This window comes from Stegodyphus dumicola, chromosome 2 (genome assembly GCF_044657685.1).
Source record: "Stegodyphus dumicola isolate Sdum_Otavi_A_Nest chromosome 2, ASM4465768v1".
Lineage (NCBI taxonomy): Eukaryota > Metazoa > Arthropoda > Arachnida > Araneae > Eresidae > Stegodyphus > Stegodyphus dumicola.
In genome coordinates, this window is record NC_140769.1 from 203765469 (window position 1) to 203785303 (window position 19835).

At 31.0% G+C, this 19835-nt stretch overlaps 1 protein-coding gene across 5 annotated transcripts in view; it reads left to right on the forward strand.

The window, feature by feature from the left end:
- The window catches only part of LOC118181152 (uncharacterized), a 96889-nt gene extending 82156 nt beyond the window's left edge, over positions 1-14733 (forward strand). For all 5 annotated transcript variants that reach the window (XM_085811654.1, XM_085811651.1, XM_085811652.1 and 2 more), the window contains 2 exons: positions 10092-10207; positions 14394-14733. In XM_085811654.1, coding sequence (XP_085667780.1) covers positions 10092-10207; positions 14394-14651 — 374 coding nt within the window. In that variant the 3' untranslated portion in view covers positions 14652-14733. The remainder of the gene's footprint in view (positions 1-10091; positions 10208-14393) is intronic.
- Positions 14734-19835: the final 5102 nt, after the last annotated feature.

The window sequence follows — 19835 nt, forward strand, 5'->3', positions numbered from 1 at the left end:
TTTAAAATTTAAATGTAGCATGCTACTATTTTAAAAGTATTAAATGCTATTACTTTACCAATTAATTAATTTTCATTGTCTAGTCTGCCCTTTAGACTGCCATGTATAATTATTTTTCTTCTGTATCAGATGTGTGCCCAGGAATATTTCTGATTTTTTGGAACTTTTGTAATATTGTGGGTTTTTGTGGTTTTACAATATTACTGGTGAATCCGTAACAAAGTTAGTACAGTCAAAAGTCGTTAATTCGGACACCCATAATCCGGACCTCAAAGCTACAAACTTTCTGCGCATACGTTGCATTGAGGCATGCGCATAGGCGTTTACGTGTTCGCGTAAGACCTTTACAGCTGCGAATATGCGTGTTGAATGTATAACGGACGGTATAAGCTAAGCTAAAATTATCTAATTCAGTTAATGTTGCAGATTGCGTTGTTTCTTAATCTTCGAATTGGATCCGGTTTATTATTTTTTGCAGACTGTTAGAGCAATTTTATAAAAGTAAGCTTGAACTTGCAATTATGTCAAATAGAACTTCCGATATATATTTACTAATATGTAAAGGATCTACTAAGCGAAAGTATGTTTCGAAATCGGAAATCTGTTTATTAATTTCACGCTACTCTGCGGTGAGGCAGGGGGGGACGCCGCGGCGCGCAATGAATTGGAAGTTGATCTGTCAGCACTATCCTTATCTTCAGGGCAGATGTTTTTATTTTATTTGGCTTATAATTCCTTACTAAATGTAGTATTTCATCTCAATGTACTCCGCGTATGATTTAAATCAATTTCCTTGTCATTATAAATATCACGAATACACATCAAATAGTTTTCTGGTTGCAATTTTCTAATTTCGACTATGCGCGTAAAGTATGCTTTACGCATGCGCGCGATGACAGAAATGTTTAATAATGTAAACAAATAAATATTAAGCCTTTTCTTTTTGTAAATTTTGATACCCTTTAGATCATAATTGTTCTTTATTTCATAAATTACGGTTTCATATTTTTAATTTTGTAATTTCTGCATGCCATCTTACCAGATTTAAATTGATTATCTATAATCCGGAAAAATCAATAATCTGGAATCGCCGAAGTCCCGACGAGTCCAGATTAACAACTTTTGACTGTATTACTAATTAAACCTTAAATTAACTGAACTAGCAAACCTAAGAAATCATAAAAATATAAGTGCTGGCAAACTAGACGTAATTGTGATCGTAATTAAACGGGAGTCATTGCGTTGTGAGTATGACTTGACCTGGACCATGCTCAGGAAAAGATCGGATATAAGATAAATGTAATACAAAAATGAAAACATAATATAGATTTCAAATTAATATTAAGTTTATTAAGTCTCCTGATATTATAATTAATTTCACAATACTATTTCTTATAAATTACCTATTATATTTTCATATTTTATTTAATTTAAGATTTTGGCACCAAATTAAGAATGTGTCATAAGTAGTTAATATTCAACAGAAGCTATTAAGATAATTTAAGAATGATGCGTATTTCCCTCTTTTGTTTTAAGCCTGAATTTAACGTCTGGACGAATGATTATTTCATAAAATTTTTACATTATTAATTATGGGGAGCTTTCAGCCTAAATTTAAGTTCCTGTAAAGGATAGAGGAGCAAGACGAATGTTCTACTAAGATAAAGGTTAGAGTTCAGTTACAAAGTTCCTGCCTGAATTACTTTCATGGGAAACTACTAGTCCCTTTCTTAGTTGTAAGATGAATAAAGAAAATAACTTATCTGTAGATAGAAGGGGAACCAATACTCCAACTGAGGTACCTGAGGACTACCGTCAAAAACGCATGAATGGAACCAAAAGTTCTCAAAAATACTGCAACGCAGCTTGGCTCCTGGATGAAAAAGACATCCATGCAACTGTCAAGATTTTTCCAACACGGCGACTTGTAGCGTTTCAGAAGAAGGCTCGTCACATGGGAGTATAAATGCGAACAACATCTTCCATATTCAATTAAGGAGGTTCAGTTCTCAACTTGTGTACACGTGCAATACAATTCTATCTTCATCAAACGGCTGCAGAAAAGGATATTAGACATATCATACAGTAGTATTAACACATTTTAGTGGGCTGCAGTCCGATTATGGAACTCGGAATGACTAAGACTCCTCCATAGCCCATGGGAGGTAAGACTAGCGTTCAACATGCAACAAGCCATGAGGCATAACGTATGGCCATACCAGCTCTCAATAAAAGCAGCAGGATGAAGCTGGAACGAAAATGCAGAATAATCTTTTTTTTTTCTCCCCCCCCATGCTTCTGCCGAATACTTCTATAAGCATTCATCCAGCCAATATTACCAGTTGGGTAGCAAAACGACTGTCACTCTAAACATCTAGAACTCTGTTTTGCTCGAACTTAACAAAGAACAAAGTCAGGAGCATAAATGCAGTTCCTCCCTTTCCTTAGCCTTCCTAGCTCAAACTAAAAAATATTATCACTTACCACAACCCGAGCCAAAAGTGTTCTATCATCGAGATCCTCCTTCACTTTTTTTCAAAAAAACAAGGCTACCACATAGGCTTCATTTTTCGCCCCCCCCCTTCGGGACCAAATTTTAATTTTTTACCCTGAAAGACCAGAAAATGCATACTGCACATGCACCACTTCTTTAAAGTGGCTAAATGACTGGACACTTAGATTGCCAATTAAACGACGGGCACAGTAGATGAAATGACAACCTTAGACCCCTCGTGACATACTTCCTGTCCTAAAGGTCACCCGAAACAAAGGAATTTCCTTCTAGAAATTTCTTGGAAAATAATGCCACCCTGAGAGAAAATGACTAGGCAAAAATTTGTTCTCTTTCGTTGATCCTTTCGCAAAAACACAGCGATCTTGATTAAATTCAAATAAAAGAAAAATAATAAAAATTCGTTGAAGCATCTGTTTTTTTCTTCAAAATTAAAGAATTTACATATCCAAATATTGAATTAATCATAAATAATAAGACACTAAATTAATAATTCAAAGAATTAAATAAAAATTATGATTTTTCCTAAATAAGAAAAATAATTAACCTGATTTCTTTCGTAACAAAAATTAAACTATTATCAACATAACACTTTTATGTAAACCCAAGTAGCACACGACGTTGCAAAGTGGTCGTGGTAATTTCTACGACATCTTTACAATGTTGCGAAGATGCAAAATATTTGCTGTAGCATCTTGGCAATTTGTCAACGTCGCTGAAATGTCATGATATGACCGCTTTTAGACATGCTCGTTTTACCATTTTTTTCATAGTTCATCAGCGTTACTTTTAGAATGAAAAGAAACTAAATCTGCCCTTTCAAGTATCTGAAGTCCTCATAAGATTTGCTTTGCAATGTTTCATTACTTTATTTCATCTAAATATATTAAGCTAAAGCAGATTCATCTAATGAAATATAAATTTAAATACTTTTGATTTATTAAATTTAATTAGTACTAAAAATACGTGCTAAATTATTCTTTAAAATTTTGTTAAAATAATTAATACTTAAAATACTTTTTATAAATATTATAGCAAAATATTTAAAAATGAAACTAATCTATAAAGCAAGTTATTAACTTATATATTTTAAAAAATCATATTTCCAAAATCAATGCAAATAACATGTTAGCAATTATTTCACTATTGAAATATGACTTTATTTATTATTTTTGGAGTAAGAATGAATTTATTTGAATTAATATGGTGACATAATATGAAATATTTTACTGCATACAGTACAAAAAGCACAATTTTCCGAAGATATGATTGTGCGTGAAGATGTATTCATGGATAAAAATGGCGCGATTTTAAGAATTCCGAGAAAACATCCAATGTTAAAAGATGATGCATATTCATGCATATTTAACAGCTGTCCAATATATATGATGGAAAACTCACCAACAGTCAGGAGAAGCAGAATGGGAAAAATTAATGGAAAAAGAGAGAGAAATATTAACACTTTTCATGCAAAATGACAAAATTAGAGGATTTGATAGATTACCAATAAATGTTGACATAAAAATTAGAGAAACTGTGAACAAAAATACAAAATTTATTACCTGTAAAAATTTTGGTGAAATGTTTATGTTTTTACGTTTTTGTCCATCTCCATGCATTCAAAAATGCTTGTTTTAATCGTATACGGTATACTCTGGATTTGGTGACATTGAGATTACAAATGTTTTAGCGAGCCCGATAAATATTTTTTTGTAAATATAATCTTGTGAACATTGTTCATAATTCTATTCAGTTGAAATAATTCTTCTAGGCCATTAAAAAAAGATTCTATTAAATTATCAGGAGAAACCGTCGAAAGGTTTAATGCAATCATATATATCGCTGGAAGTTACACTGCATTGCTCTCCAACCGATGACATAATTTACTGGATGCTTATATAAACAAACAACTCGAGGTTATGCGCACTTTGGCTAGCTGCCAAAGCACACAAAATCGAAGTTGTTAACTGCGCAATTACTTGATATTCTAGCAGTTCTTTCAAGTAATGTGATGATGCCATCTGTAAGGCATTTGAAAAGACCGATTTCATGTTTGAAATGGAATCAAGCAATGACTGATATAAATAATATTGCTTTACATTAAAAGTAAATGTAATGTACTGTCAATCAAAGAACGCACTGTGAATCTTCTCATTGTTCTGTCCCTATCTACTTACTTAAACTGCCTTCAGCAAGTGAAGTTGCATTACTGTGAGCTCCTGTTTGGAAGCTTCTGAATTGAGGAGAAATCATCATGAGAATGCGTAATTTGTGCTTATTTTGTTTGTAAATATCTGCTCTACAAAAAGACACCAAAATTTTTGATACATCATTTAGAAAATATGGGATGCTAATCGTGAATATAGTGTTTGTGAAATAGTGTTCTTTGATGTTTTATGCGTTTCCGGTGATTAAAAAGTATATGGTGGTGTTCTCCAATCTTCTGTGGTTCCAGCGGCCCAAAATTTGGATACCCTGATTAGCATTATGCTTCAATTACATCGTTTTAAGTGCTATATTGTATATCATTCATATTAATCAATTATTGTGTTCATAGTGAAAGATATATAACCAAAAATAACATACAACGGTAAGGCACTTTCTGGTTTTGCTGATAATGCAATCAATGCAGAAGCAACAACAATTTAAGCTGTTATAGTATGTTCATTATTTTCAGAATACAAAGAAATTATTGGACTAGTACCAGTACTTAATATGATTGCTGAAGATGAACTACATATATGTAATAACAAGAAGCAATACATTAAAATTAATAATAATGCTTATTCTATAGTATGTTGTCTTTTGTATAGTATGCAGAAAAAATTAATGATTTTAAACAGTGTATGAAATGTATGATCGAAAAAATAGTGTTAGGGAAACATTAGCATTTCTGTGAAATATTGTTATCTATAATTACGCAATATTTAATTGTGTATTAATATTATAAAACACTAAATATTTTTTATTTATTGCAAATTGCAGTTTTATTACTTTTCGTTTGGTATCTATTCTTTCAAACATTGTGTAATTCGCGTTATTTTAAATATTGCCGTATTATGTATGCTTATTAGATTATCTCAATAAATGAATGTTGGAAATTAGGTTTTATTTTTTATTAAATTTAAGTATATTCTATTGCCGTTATGTATGTTTATTAGATTATCTCAATAAATGAATGTTGCAAATTAGGCTTTATTTTTTATTAAATTTGAGTATATTCTATTTTCTTCACTTAATTTTTATGTACTTGTGATAACAAAGAAATTCATAATAAAAAGAAACAAAAAGTTTCATCATGTGCTATTTAACGAAGAGCTTACTTTAACGTACTTAGCTTACTATCGTATACTATATTATTTAAATTATTTCTGTACAGTAACAAAAGGAAAGTTATTGATTATAAAAACTGTATGAAATAATCATTGTAATCTACCACTATTCTAAAATGTAGAAACTAAAAATAAGGAAATACGTTAACATATGATCGAAAGAAATGGTGTTAAGAAACATCAGCATTACTAGTAAATACTGCAATCCATAATTATTGCACTCTTAATTGCTTACTATTTAAAAAATGCAAATAATTTTGTAATCATTGGAAATTTTAGTTCTGTTACTTTCCTTCTGCTATTTATACTTTCAAACACTGCTAGTTCATGTTTTCATGTATTATGTTTGTTAGGTTATTATTTCTTTTTAGATATAAATATGGGAAGTTTTTTTTTTTTTTTTTAATTAGATTTAGGTATATTTTTGTATGAAATATGTTTAATCACATTTATTAACTACTTTATACAGTCTTTCATTTGCATATCTTAAAGATATGGAGATATAGAAGTTAATGATTATATTTTTTATTATGAAATGCAAATAAATTTATACAGTCAAATGTCTTTAATCCGAACTCGTCGGGACTTCGGCGATTCCGGATTATAGATCATCTATTTAAATCTGGTGAGATGGCATGCAGAAATTATAAAATTAAAAATCTGAAACTGTAATTTATGAAATAAAGAACAATTATGATCTAAAGGGTATCAAAATTTACAAAAAAAAAAAAAAGCTTAAATATTTATTTGTTTACTTTATTAAACATTTTTTTCAACGCGCTCATGCGTAAAGCATATATTATGCATAGTCGAAATTAGAAAATTGCAACCAGAAAACTATTTGATGTGTATTCATGATACTTATAATGACGAGGAATTTGATTTAAATCATATCAAGGACGGAGTACATCGAGATGAAATACTACATTTAGTAAGGAATTATAAGCCGAATAAAATAAAAACATCTGTCCTGAAGATAAGGATAGTGCTGACAGATCAACTTCCAGTTCATTGCACGCCAGATTTCGGAATGGTTAGAAAAACAAAGGATATGCCTTTATCCATTTTTTGCAGCAATTCCGCTTTTTGTTTGATGGACATCGAAACATGCTTTCACTTTGTAGATCCTTTGGCAGCTCCAGAATTGGAAATTCTTTTTGACATAATCGAAAGCTTACTTTTATAAAATTGGTCTAACAGTCTGCAAAAAATAATAAGCCGGATCCAATTTGAAGATTAAGGAACAACGCAATCTGCAACATTAACTGAAATAGATAATTAGATAATTTGAGCTTAGCGTATACCGTCCGTTATACATTAAACGCGCATGCGTAAACGCAAATGCACATGCGTAAATGCATAATGTGTTTGTGCATGCGCAGAAAGTTTGTAGCTTTGAGGTCCAGATTATAGATCATTCCGGATTATGGACGTCCGGATTAACGACTTTTGACTGCACTGATAAAATACTGATTATGTTACCTTAAGAACCGCTTCCTAATTTATCATGACAGGAGCAATTTTCAATGTCTCTGAGATTTAACAGAAATAAATGTGATAATGCTGTTATAATCAGAAATACTCTTTTTTTTTTTTTTTTTTTTTTTTACCTACATGTATATCTTTACTTTTATTTGTGTCTGATTAAGTTTTAAAAAACCTACTATTAATGTTATATATTTATGATGGCCACTTTCATAATTACTTTCTCACTTACATGCTAAAGTATTAAGGGAAAAAAATGATGAAATTTTAAATAATCATAACTTAGAATTTAAATTATTTAAAAAATATAGTTTAAAGTACTGAAAATAATTAAGGCTATTATTAATTATGCATATTTAGTCTAAAGCGAAAAAATTGTATTATCTTATGGTTTTCAGGAAATGATAAAATATTTAAACTTTAGAAAAATACAAGGAATACAAAAATTTAAAAAAGAAGAAAAATATATTAATTATTAAGCTTATTTTTCTGCATAAATCAATATGTAACACAAGGACATAATAACGACATTTTCACAACTGTTGCAAGAAGGTGCAATTTTGCGAACATGTAGGCATCTTTAAGACTTCGTGATACAATGCTTTCACAACCAAAATGTCACCTGCGAAAGATGCAATAACGATGTCTATGTGACAAAACCCTCATCTGCAAAGACGTAATAAAGACATCTTTGCAAGGGTTGCAAAACAGTGGAGTTTCATAGACATCTGGGCGTCTTAAAGACGACATATTGCAACGTTTTTACAACATGACTCATGACCAGTTTGCAACGTCATCACGGCGCTACTTGGAAAATATCCTGGAATTACAGTTTATGCACAATTTAACTTTTTTTAAATTAATTTTATACTTTCTGTAAAGATTTTAAAAATTTAGCGTGTTTTGTGATTTTTTTGTAAATAAAAGCGTATTTATGAAAGACTTCATCATCCCTTTCTGAGCTGGATTAACCATTAAGCAAAATAAACATATGCTTAGGGCATAAAGAAAAGGGGTCAAAGCAAAAATGTACTTAGGAACTCAGGAAAGGGAGCACCATAAAACTTTCTCAAGGATAGTTTTACTATGGAATGTATGAATCAAGGAGAGAGAAGAAATAAGGAAAAAAATGGCATAAATGAATGTGGGGGCACCGAAATCTTTCAAGTGCTTATTTCCCTAAAAGTCTTAATCTGGTCCTGCCTCCCTCTGGAACTGTAAAATCTCTCCTACCCTGTCTGAAAATCCCTGATATACAGTGGAACCTTGGATCACAATCACCTCACTTCCTGAACAAACTGGACAATAAATCCCTCAGATCATAAGCAGTGTCTTGAGTTACAAACACTCAAATCAGTAACAAGATTTTTAAAGGTGTTTTCAGTTAACCCATGCCACATAACTAATACTCTGGAAACATCATGTAATGCTTTCCATTGCTTGATTCTCATTAACAAAGCTTAGCAGCAAGTGCCTTACAGAACATGAATTTGGTCTGGAGGAAATTATAGCCAGATTGGATTGTAGACAAAGGTTTTTAAGCACTTTAATACTTAAAATCCTCCCTTTTTTATGTGTGTGTGTGCTTGCTTGCTTGTTTGTTTGTTTTAGTTAGTGTTATCTTTAATACTGTGTCTCTAGGCAAAACCATGAACTAGGAAGTTAATGAAGAAATCAAGCAGTTTTTAGAGGATCATAAAAAAAAAAGTTTGATGAGAAAGAATTATAACTTAAGAAGCAGCCCCAAAAGGCCACTGTAGAAGAAATCCTTTCAGAAAAAAGTAATCCTAGTTCTCTGATCTGCAAAATGTATGAAAATAGCATAATATCCAAAGTTTTCACATAATGTATCATCCCGATAAAGCAGTAGCAAGCTGTAAAATAAGCATTTTCAAAGACATTGCTAAGCAATGTTTTAAAATTTAGCAATAACAAATCACATTAGACAAATTTTGAGTCAAACAGAGGCCCATTGAGTCTCAAGTGCAGGTGAGTGAAAATAAAAGAAGGGTCTGATGTTAATAATATATCTCTCATCATTTTCCTTTTATGCTGTCTATTCTCATTTATATAGCTACAGTAAAATTAAATTTTTATCTGTTTAGTTTTGTGTTAAACTTTTTTATTGTTGTTGTTCTCAGTATTTAGTGATTCCCATTAGTTTTGGGCTATGAACTTGTGCACAACTTAGTGTTATAAAGTTTAAGTAAGTAATCATCTCTGATCCAGGAATACATAAAATCATTTTACATTAATTCCTATTGGGGATATTGTTTTGGTTTACAAAACATTTTGAAACAGCCTTCAGGTGAAAATTAAATTCATAAACCGAGATTTCACTATATTATGAGATAACAAAGATAAAGATAGCTTGCACGAATCTGACTCTGAATATAAAATAGATAATAATATGGATGCAGATTTTGATGACTACGAAGAATCCCAGGAAAGGATTTCGTAGGATCCAGGATATTCTGTAAGTCTTTGGAAGAAAGTGACAAATACTTTACCTAGTGGTAAATAAGTACCATTATTAATCAGTAAATCAATTCTTCTGCTAAAATAAAATGTTTGCTAGATCTAATTTAGTGCTTCATATTTTTTTTTAAAGTTTTTAACCTTATTGTTGGTACTGAAATTAATAAAGAAATTACATATTTTCAATGTTAAGAATTTTTGTATTTATCAACTAAAATTTAGATCTGTTTTATAATGTGTTTTCATAATTGCAAAGTTTTAAAACTATAAATATTTATTTCTAGATAATTCTAGCACTTACCTTGTGTTTACATGTCTTCTGGATTGCCTTCATTTCATTCTACTGGATAAACCCACAGAAATTGCTTATATTATAAGCTGTTTTTCAAATACTGTGATGGTATAAATTTCTTTATTTTAGTTATTACCTTTACTTTTTCCTAGTTATATATATGAACAGGTTTGATAGAGAAGAAATAGCTTAAGCTGAAATAGATTATCAGAGTATGCATATGATCATCTCTCACTTTTGCTTGGCTATGTGTTCATTTCTTACTCTATTTTAATAATTTTAAATCACTATTTTGTTTACAACTATTATCCCTCTTTTTTTAAAGGCAGATTTGTGAATTAATTATTTTATTGAATGTTTGTGATCATGGCAGTACTGTAAAAATATATATAACTAGAAATGGTAAGAAATGTTTGCATAGAACAGAATTTGAAGAATTTGAATTTGAATTTTTTAGTTTTCTCGCATAAAAGAAAAATATTTTTTAGTTTTCTCGCCATTGGTGAGAAAACTAAAAAATATTTTTCTTTTATATTATTGACTGTAATCACACTAATATAATAAAACAAAAGAAGCTTGGATATGGAAAAAAGTAATAATGTATGAAATATTGTAAACACTGACAGTCACAATTATTTGTTAATGTTTTTATAACCATTTAGCTGGATGTGAACTAAAAAACTCATAAAAGGTAATCTGCAATTTAAGAACACATATAAGGTTTCACCATGGCCTAATTAATACTAAGTCATCCGGTACTGGTATGCTTAAAGCTGTATTATGCAGTTCGATTTCATCTTCTATTGCAAGTATGGTTCATGATCTGCTTTTTTCTTAGTTCCTGTAATTCCTGAAGTCTCGTTTCTAGGATACCGATTCGTTCAACGCACCATAGCAAGGAGTTCGGTGGATATTTAGGAGGGCTATCCTGCACTTTTTTAGCTTCTTTCTTTTTTTGCTATAGCTTACGTGATGCCGCCGTTGAGAGTCACCATTAGCCAAAAGATACTTACTAGCAAGTCAAGTAGTCTAAGCAGAGCTTCGTTAATTCTGAACTCGTCTCTTAGCTCAGCACTCAGAATTTTGATAATGAATCAATGAATGATATGATAAGATGATATGGATAAGATGTTTATCATTATTTTTTATTTCTCCATTTCAGTGAACTTAATAGTCCTTCATCTTTTTTCAATATATATACAATTGATTCTGGCTGAACAAATTTGTGACTCTTTTTGAGGCATTCAAAATCATCCAGTTTTTTCATTTTGTATTCGCGGTGATCTCTGTTCATTTCTCTGCAAAAAGCCCAAGAAATACATTGTTATGGGAAAATCATTCATCAATTCCCTGGACCTCCTGCTTTATTATTTTGCTCTTCTTTTAGCATTGTGATGCATACTTATTTAAAATATTTCTGCAATGAGACATGTATAACTAGGCTTGCCAGATTTGAGAAATGTTCAACCGGAATGCCCCCTGGCGACGCGGGTATTCAAATATACACACCCTTAGTGGTTCTTCGGAGTGTTTTAGAGGGTCGTTTATTTTCAGTGTTATGAATAAATGGTTACTTAATAGGAACCTAAACCATGGGTATTAATAAATGACACAAGCATATGAATTTAAATATTTTATTTCTTACATACTAATATTTATAAGTAACTTAAGTAAGAAGAAACTCTTTAAATGAGGAATAAAAATGTGAACAATATTTACATGTAGTTTTCATTGGCTAGGACTTTTTTGGAAAGTCTTTTTTGGTTTTAATCTTGTTGCAAAAATCTTCACAAGCTAATCCGATATTAATTTTACTGTAAAATTGGACTCGCCCGAAAAGCCTCTCACATCACACATGGTCACAATTGGTGAGACGACGGTATGATGACAATATTATTTATTCGCAGATCATCACTCTTTTATAGTTTTCACCTTTCATACAGTATAGAGATAACTGACAAAGTAATTATCCTAAACAATACTTCACAGTTAATTATTTGTAGACTTTTTTGGTCATCTATAAAATCAAATTTAATTTTTACCGGAACGAGAAGTAAACCGGCAGGGCACCGAGATTTTTGTCTGGAAACCAGAACTGTCCCGGTCAAACTGGGACGTATGGCAAGCCTATATATAACTAATATTTATGGAATACTGTGCTTACTTCTCTACTGCTGCTGATGATATATCTTAAGTATAGTGATTAAATATGGTTGTCCTCAAACAATTTTCCCTTCTTAATTCAGTATATTGCATGCATTATTAACAATGCATTTTCAAAATATTCTTTTTCCATAACTTAACATCATGATTGTTTGCATAAATACTGTCATCTTTCAAAATACTGCTTTGGGGAAATGGATTGTATTTGTTTTTCCGTGCCTCATTACATTCTTAATTGTCATAATTATATTGGGTTTTAACGAAAGTTTCCTGACACTGCAAATATTGTATGCACAAACAGTTCAGGTTGGTGCGTTAAATCATATTTTGTCAAACAACTTTTGGCGTTTGAAAGTAAGAGACTTGTTTTAGAACATTGTGTTATAAAATTTGTAAAAAAATATAGTACAAAATGTGTGAATAGGGCTATCATGCTACTAGATTAGAACCATCATTTATTTTCAGTTCTGTTGCAAAAGGTCAGCTATGGAATGTCACCAAATCATGTGTACAAGTTTAAGTACTAATGTTATATTATGTAACACTGTCACGCTGTGGTACTGAAAGTTTAAAACCAAGGACTATGACATTCAAGAAGCAGAGCACTTTGACTGGCCTACTGATGTTGATAAGGCCTGCCTGCAAGAACTTGTGGAAGAAGATCAGTATGCCCCCACTTAAGAGCTTACTAAGGAGTTAGATGTTAGTACCATGTTCATTAGTCACACTATGCATCGTATAAACTTGACATACAAGTTCAGTCGCTGGGTTCTGCATGAGCTGACTCAAGCAGATAAGGGCAGATGTGTTCGGGCCTGCAGTAGTCTGCTTGAGTATCAACGCAAGGACAAAATTCTGGACCGAATCATCATTTGGGATGACAAGTGGATTTACTTCAACAACATAGACCGAAAAGGGGGTTGGTCTGTATCTGGTGAGCCTGTCGCCAGTGTCGCAAAGTGTAATTTGACTAACAAAAAGATCATGCTTTTTATTTGGTGGGATTGCTGTGGTATTATCCACAAAGAGTATCTGGAAAAAGGTAAAACCCGTAATGTGTACAGCGAGATGGTAGTCTGTGTTAACGCTGTTATCAAGGAAAAATGTCGAACTGAGTTCCGGCACAAAAAGATAATGTTCCATCAAGATAATGCAGGACCACATGAATCTTAATTCACCGGCTGGACTCTGAACGGCCTCGAATTGGACCTTTTGCCAGACACACCATATAGACATCGCTCCTTTAGACTTCTACCTTTTTTCACACCTGCAGCATCTTGCTGGTGTTATCTTCCATTCCGTACAGGACATCCGAAATGAGGCTGATCTGCTTTTGGACTTGCGGCCACCAAGTTTCTGGGCCGGACACTTTAGAAAACTACCAAAATGTTGGCAGAAAATCATACATTTGGGTGGTGATTACTACCTGCACTAAAGATACTGCTTTTTAAAGTTTTTCCCCCTTAACTTTATTAAGAACTTTTTTTTTTTTTTTTTCTTTCTTTCTTTTGGAGGGGAGACTTTCGTTACTACCAGTTTTTTTTTTTTTTTTTTTTTTTTTTTTTTTTTTTTTGGAGGGGAGACTTTCGTTACTACCAGATATTATTCAACAACTGTGCTGAAAAACACAATTAAATCGTAAAAGTTTAAAATTTTGTTGTAAAATAAAAAGTTCTTTTAATCATGGAGAAAATAGTCTTTTTATAATGGCAAAATAAGATTTAATGAAAGAAAGAAAACTAAATTACACAGGTAGCTCTGCACTAAAAGTATTGCTTTCATGTTTTTCCACGGTAACTCTGTTAAGAACATTTCCTGGTGTAAAATTTTAAAATTTTGTTGCAAAGTAAAAAACAAATTCTTTTAATCATGGAGAAAAATAAGTAGTCTTTTAATATTTTATAAAAGAGTGTATAAGATTTAATGAAAGAAAGAAAAATAAATTATACTGATAGCTACTTTATTTACATGGTAATATAAAATTAGACTGGAGACATTAATAGAAATAATCACTTACTACATATACATAACAATAAGTCTTTTTTAAATTTGCATTACAAAATTTTCTATTTTTTGTTAGTTTTAGCATTTTTGTAGCATCTACTTAGTTTTGTTATTGTTGTTATTACAGAGTATTTTGAAAGAAGAAACCCTGCACTCACACTCTTTAATGAACATTTTTCTAGATGTTTGTCACTTGGTTTCAATTACTGAACTTGAGAAACAAAATCTGTTCTCAAATCTTCTACTAGATCTAAAAAAATCCATCTTTTTGAACTGCAAGAAGAATGAAAAAACTAATTATGCAAATCTTTTGGATACTGCTGTAAAACGTCTGCCAGACTCTTTTGAGAAAACACCATTATTGCAAAAAATGAGTGGAAAATAATGTAAATTGGATTTTTGTAAGTTTAAACATGTTATGAACAAAAAATGTATATACTGATGCTAATAAAAAAATTCTTAAATAGTGTACTTGTAAAGCTTCTTTATTGATATTATTTTTACTGATGTATGAAAGGGAAATATAATCTACATTGATATCTATGTATGTTTCTTGATTATGTAAACACAAGCTGGTGTGATTGACCTTGAAATTTTCCAAGTAAGTAGACTGGATTAGTAGTTAGGCTGTTGTGCATTCTGAATTTAGCCTTTTTCTCCATAAAAATTCAAAAAATTGTTCATATACATGTAGTACCATCATCCATGAATTTTTACTAAGATCAATTGTTATGTATGTGTCACATTTATTGTGTTTGTTTCACATCCACCTAACTTCAGACTCATTATAAATTGCATCTGCCAAAACTTAAATATGACATTCATGTAATGCAAGGATGCAGCTTCAAAAGAACTGTGAATGTGATGTAAAGTCTATTGGATAACCTGTATTATGTAAATACCTACAGCATTTACTGTTTAATGTGCTGTCTGCCAGACAAATAAATAAAATAATCAGATAAAATAATTTAGCTATGGTTTCGGGATAATTTTATTCAGTTTTTTGTAATTTTTTAAAAATATTTTATTCTGATAAAAACCCAAGAATAGAAGATTTTATTAATGCTTAAAACATGAAGAAAATAAAGTTAATAATTAATGTAATTACAATCATGTGGATAAAAATGATAATGTATCATTTACAAATCTAAGGTAAAATAAAATACAAATATTTACATATCAAACATCATTAAGTCATCATAAAATGCTATACAAATATTTTTAATATATTAAAACATATTAGATCAAATAAAAATTACTCTTAAATCACTTAGATAAAAATGAAATCTAACCGATGAAATGACAAAGTCGTTTCTTTAGATTTTTTTTTTCAAGGTTTACCATTCAAAAAAGTTTGTATCATTTACTTTTCTTTACTTAATGAACAACATATCTTATTAGTGTGCATTTGACCTAAATTCAGATGAATTGAAAAGATTATGGTAATGAGATGAAATACTGAAAGTTTGTTAGTTTCAAAGGGAGAGTTTGCCAACTCTGAATAAACTGAAATTTCTTAATATAATTCCTCAACAGATGGAAGCTGTTGAAAAATTGAATTATGAATGACTGTTGCAAGAATTTCACATTTTAGAAGGCCTGCTATTATTTCTCTGCCCAACCAAAAATATGCTAAAGAACATACTGTTGTGAGCTATGGGGTCATTGATATTTCTTTGAATAACAAATCCAGATAAGCAGGAAGAAATGAACAATTCATTAGGAAAATAAGCACAATAAATAGTACACACAGCACAATAATGGTTGGAAATAACTCAAGGGGAACACAGATATTCAGCAATTGCTCTTTAACACATGAAATAAATTGTACAGTTCCTCAAATCACTCTCAAGGTAAAACCCCTAACTCGTAGTTCAGCTAACCGCTGAGTCTCGTAGCTGTTTCACAACTGAACTCCCTAGCTCTCCAACCTGTATTCCAACTCAGCAGCACAGGCTCTGAAAGCTTCTTGAAGAATCAGTTGTAGGGCTTTTTTAGTAATTAATTCAACTTCTTGTACATTAAAGGCTCTTGATTTCCTTTGATATTGCTGTTGGTGTTATAAGAAAGCCAGTTCTTCATTTGTCATTTCACGATTGTTATTCTCGATTAATACTTTAATGTCTCCTGTTTCTATATACGAAAGTTCTTCGCCGCCTATTGCTTTTTCAATTTGTACGAATTTCCTTGGCTTCATTTTCAATTGATGGAAATTCTTTAAAATTATTGACAAATTCCGGCCAGCACTGATGCCAGCATTCATTCGTGGTCCGGCAAGGGTTTACAGTATTAGTTAACAGTAAATAAACCTTCACAGTTTTCGTAAAAAAAAAAAAAAAAATTAAAAGAGAAAACTGCGAAAATTTTAAAAAAATCACATTTCATTAATATTATCAAACTTTTTCAAAAGCATTTTTTCCTGGATTTGTGACAGTTTGCAAGACAAGCCATTTTAACACTTATAATGTCAGGCAATATTCCTAATATTCTACCAATCTATATTAGGAGGATTGGCAACATTAAACTAAAATTTAAGTAACAGTCTTCAAAGATAGTAGATAAACAGAGTTTTAGCTATGCCAGTTTTTAAATTACGCTTTTAATTAATTGTGCCTTTAATTATTAAATCATATAAATGTAATCCCCCCCCCCAAAAAAAGTCTAAAAAGTCAATTTAAATTGTTATTTGAATCTGCTGTTTGTTTAAATACTTGAAACCTTTTATAGTGTTTTCCCTTAGTTAAAGTTTCATTTTTGTCAGAACCCTTTTTACTTTGGAGTTAAGGTACGTCCATGTGGTTAAATTTTCGAAGCAACAAACATAGACTTCATTCCATTAATACTGTTTTAAATTGTAATCATAAAGTGTATTTATAATTCTTATTTGAAATGCAGTCAATTACTGAAACTTCTATTAAGAACAAATCACATCAATCGGAGGAAAACCATTTCATGCTTTCACTAATAAAACAATTTAATGAATCTGCAGTTACAGAGTTATTCATATCTTAATAGTAACGAATTATCATATCATCCCCAGAGTTTAGTAATAAAAATGGTTAGAACATCGAACTAATAATTGAAAGACCCATGGTTTGGTAAAAATTTTAATACTTTTAGAGAGGCGTTTGAACTAAAGCAGTGGTGTACCTCAATTCATCACTTGGTTCATAGGATTTTCTGCCTTTCCTGGTAGTTGCCTTAGAGAGGAGCAGAATATGAGGAATTAACATGCTCCCATGAGCCAGCTACCATGATGTAAACGATTAGCACATTCAGCCAGCAACTGATAGCTCAGTAGCTTCAGGCAGCTGTATCCTTGCAGAATGACACAGAGTGTATTGTTTGCCTTTCTTGCTCCAAAAAGCCTGTTTAATGACAGCAACAATAGTGACAACATGAGAAGTGATATATTGTTAAACTAGTGCCAAATTCGAATATTTAAGAAAACGTTTGAAACTTTCAGATGTAGTAAATATCTCAATTGAGAGTCAAACTATCAAGTATTTTTGCTTAATAATTACGCAATTTTTTATATTCAATTTAAATGATACTGTGATAGGTAAATTTAAATTTTTCTCTTTCAACTTTATTGTGAACTGAATATTTTAATGCATTTTTAGACCCATTTATTCCTTAATAAATTTTCTCACCGAAACATAAACACAAATTTCTAAGTTTCCTTTCAAACACACGTTTCATAAAATACAGTCAAACAACTAAGTACAGATGTAATTTGACTTCTACGCCAAAATAAATTCCATACTTCATCAACCCATTAGAAAGTCATTATTATGATAAAAATTGAAGAACTTTTAATATTTCACACGTTTCTTTAGAAAGCAAACAATATGCAAATGATGGCCCATTAAATAGAAGAAATGACCTCATTTTGTTGTTGGTTGCCTTCACAAAAGAGAACTTTTTTTAATTGTTAAACATTTTCCCCCAAAAGTAGGTGTTAAAATACATCATAGCACGTCTTTTGCGGCAATTTCGGTAACTACCGAGAGATACGATCAGACGACATTTCGGAGCTGTTTTATGGACGGAACTTAGAAGATGGGGATATTTTTAAATGCTTTTAAAATTTCATAAATTCATTTCCCTTTCCTGCATAGCTGAGTTCATTTTTGTGCCTTTTATTGTTTATTTAAATTGAAAGAGTTGGAATTTAAATTTTATTAGTTTGTTTATGAATATCTAAACTCAAAAAATGTCAGAGAAAAAAACTCAATCGATTTAGATGCTTACAGATTAAGATTACCAAACGTCAGCCAAGACTTAAAAAGGAACAACATGTAAAGATTCTGTGTACTTAAGTTACAGTTGAATGGGAGGAATCTTAACAACTAGTAAGCGAATAATCACTTGAATTCGTGGGGGTAGAAAACAATAAGTGAGAAGGGTGAAATAACCCTTTATTATTCCAACTAACGTTTAACAGAACTCCGTTTTCGGAATTTTACAATAAAGCCGACACTCGGGCTTGAACTTAGGAAACTAAGAATTAAATCTTAACTAAAAATATATAGTTGAAGCTATCAAGATTCTAACGGAGTTGGTCCCGTAACGCTAATTGACTATTATTAAGGGCCTAAAGTACGGCCGAGCGTAATAATAGCTTAAGAAAGAGTAGCCTAAAAAGGCGGACCGCGTGCTAACCAAAATCTCTGGTTCTCTCTGACTATAAGACATTAGAACTTCGTGGTTAAATACCACTCTTCCTCAATTTACATTCAGACGTGATTCTAAAACTACGTTGTGGCCGGAAGTGGTAAGTTGAAATTAAGAAGCGATAGGAAAGGAAGTTTAACTCAAATTTTAACTGTTAATAAAATTAACATAATCCTTACAATCACTATACAAAATTCCGAAAATGTTTTCCTTCCAACAGTTATTTTAATCTGAAGATTTTTATTAAATTATAATTTTTACTTATATTAACTTTATTAATTAATTTATTAATAAATAAATGATTGTGCAATTTCGTATACAAATAACGTTTTAATGACAAAAGTTATGGCTGTTTTAAAATATAAAATATAAATCATCTATTAAAAGCTCTATACTAAATTATATCTAAATTGTTGATTCCAAATATTAATTCAAAAATAATTTATGTCACTTTCATAACTAAATTTCCATATGAAGCAGATATTAAACTACATGTTCAACAAACGTTTCAACTCTGATATAGCTTTGTTTTTAGTGAGTGTGATATCTACTGTGGAAATAAATAATATTAGAGATAGTTGCATATTACCTTTTAAAGAATATTAACAAAGCTGAGGAACAGGTAGAGCTTTGAACAGGTCTCTGCAAGGCAGAGTTATACGAGAATTATAATAACATCTTCTCCGCTGTCATCTATGATATCTAAAATTAAAAGGCAATTTCTTTTGCATTGTGTTTTCAGTACTGCTCCGGTTATACTCCCTAACATAAAAATTTTCTGTGAGAGGGAAGAAGAAATCTGCTTGTGACAGCCAATATCAAACTCGTATTTCATCAAAAATTCGTAATTTTTGAAAACATCTGCCATATGCCAAAATGTATTCAAACGAAA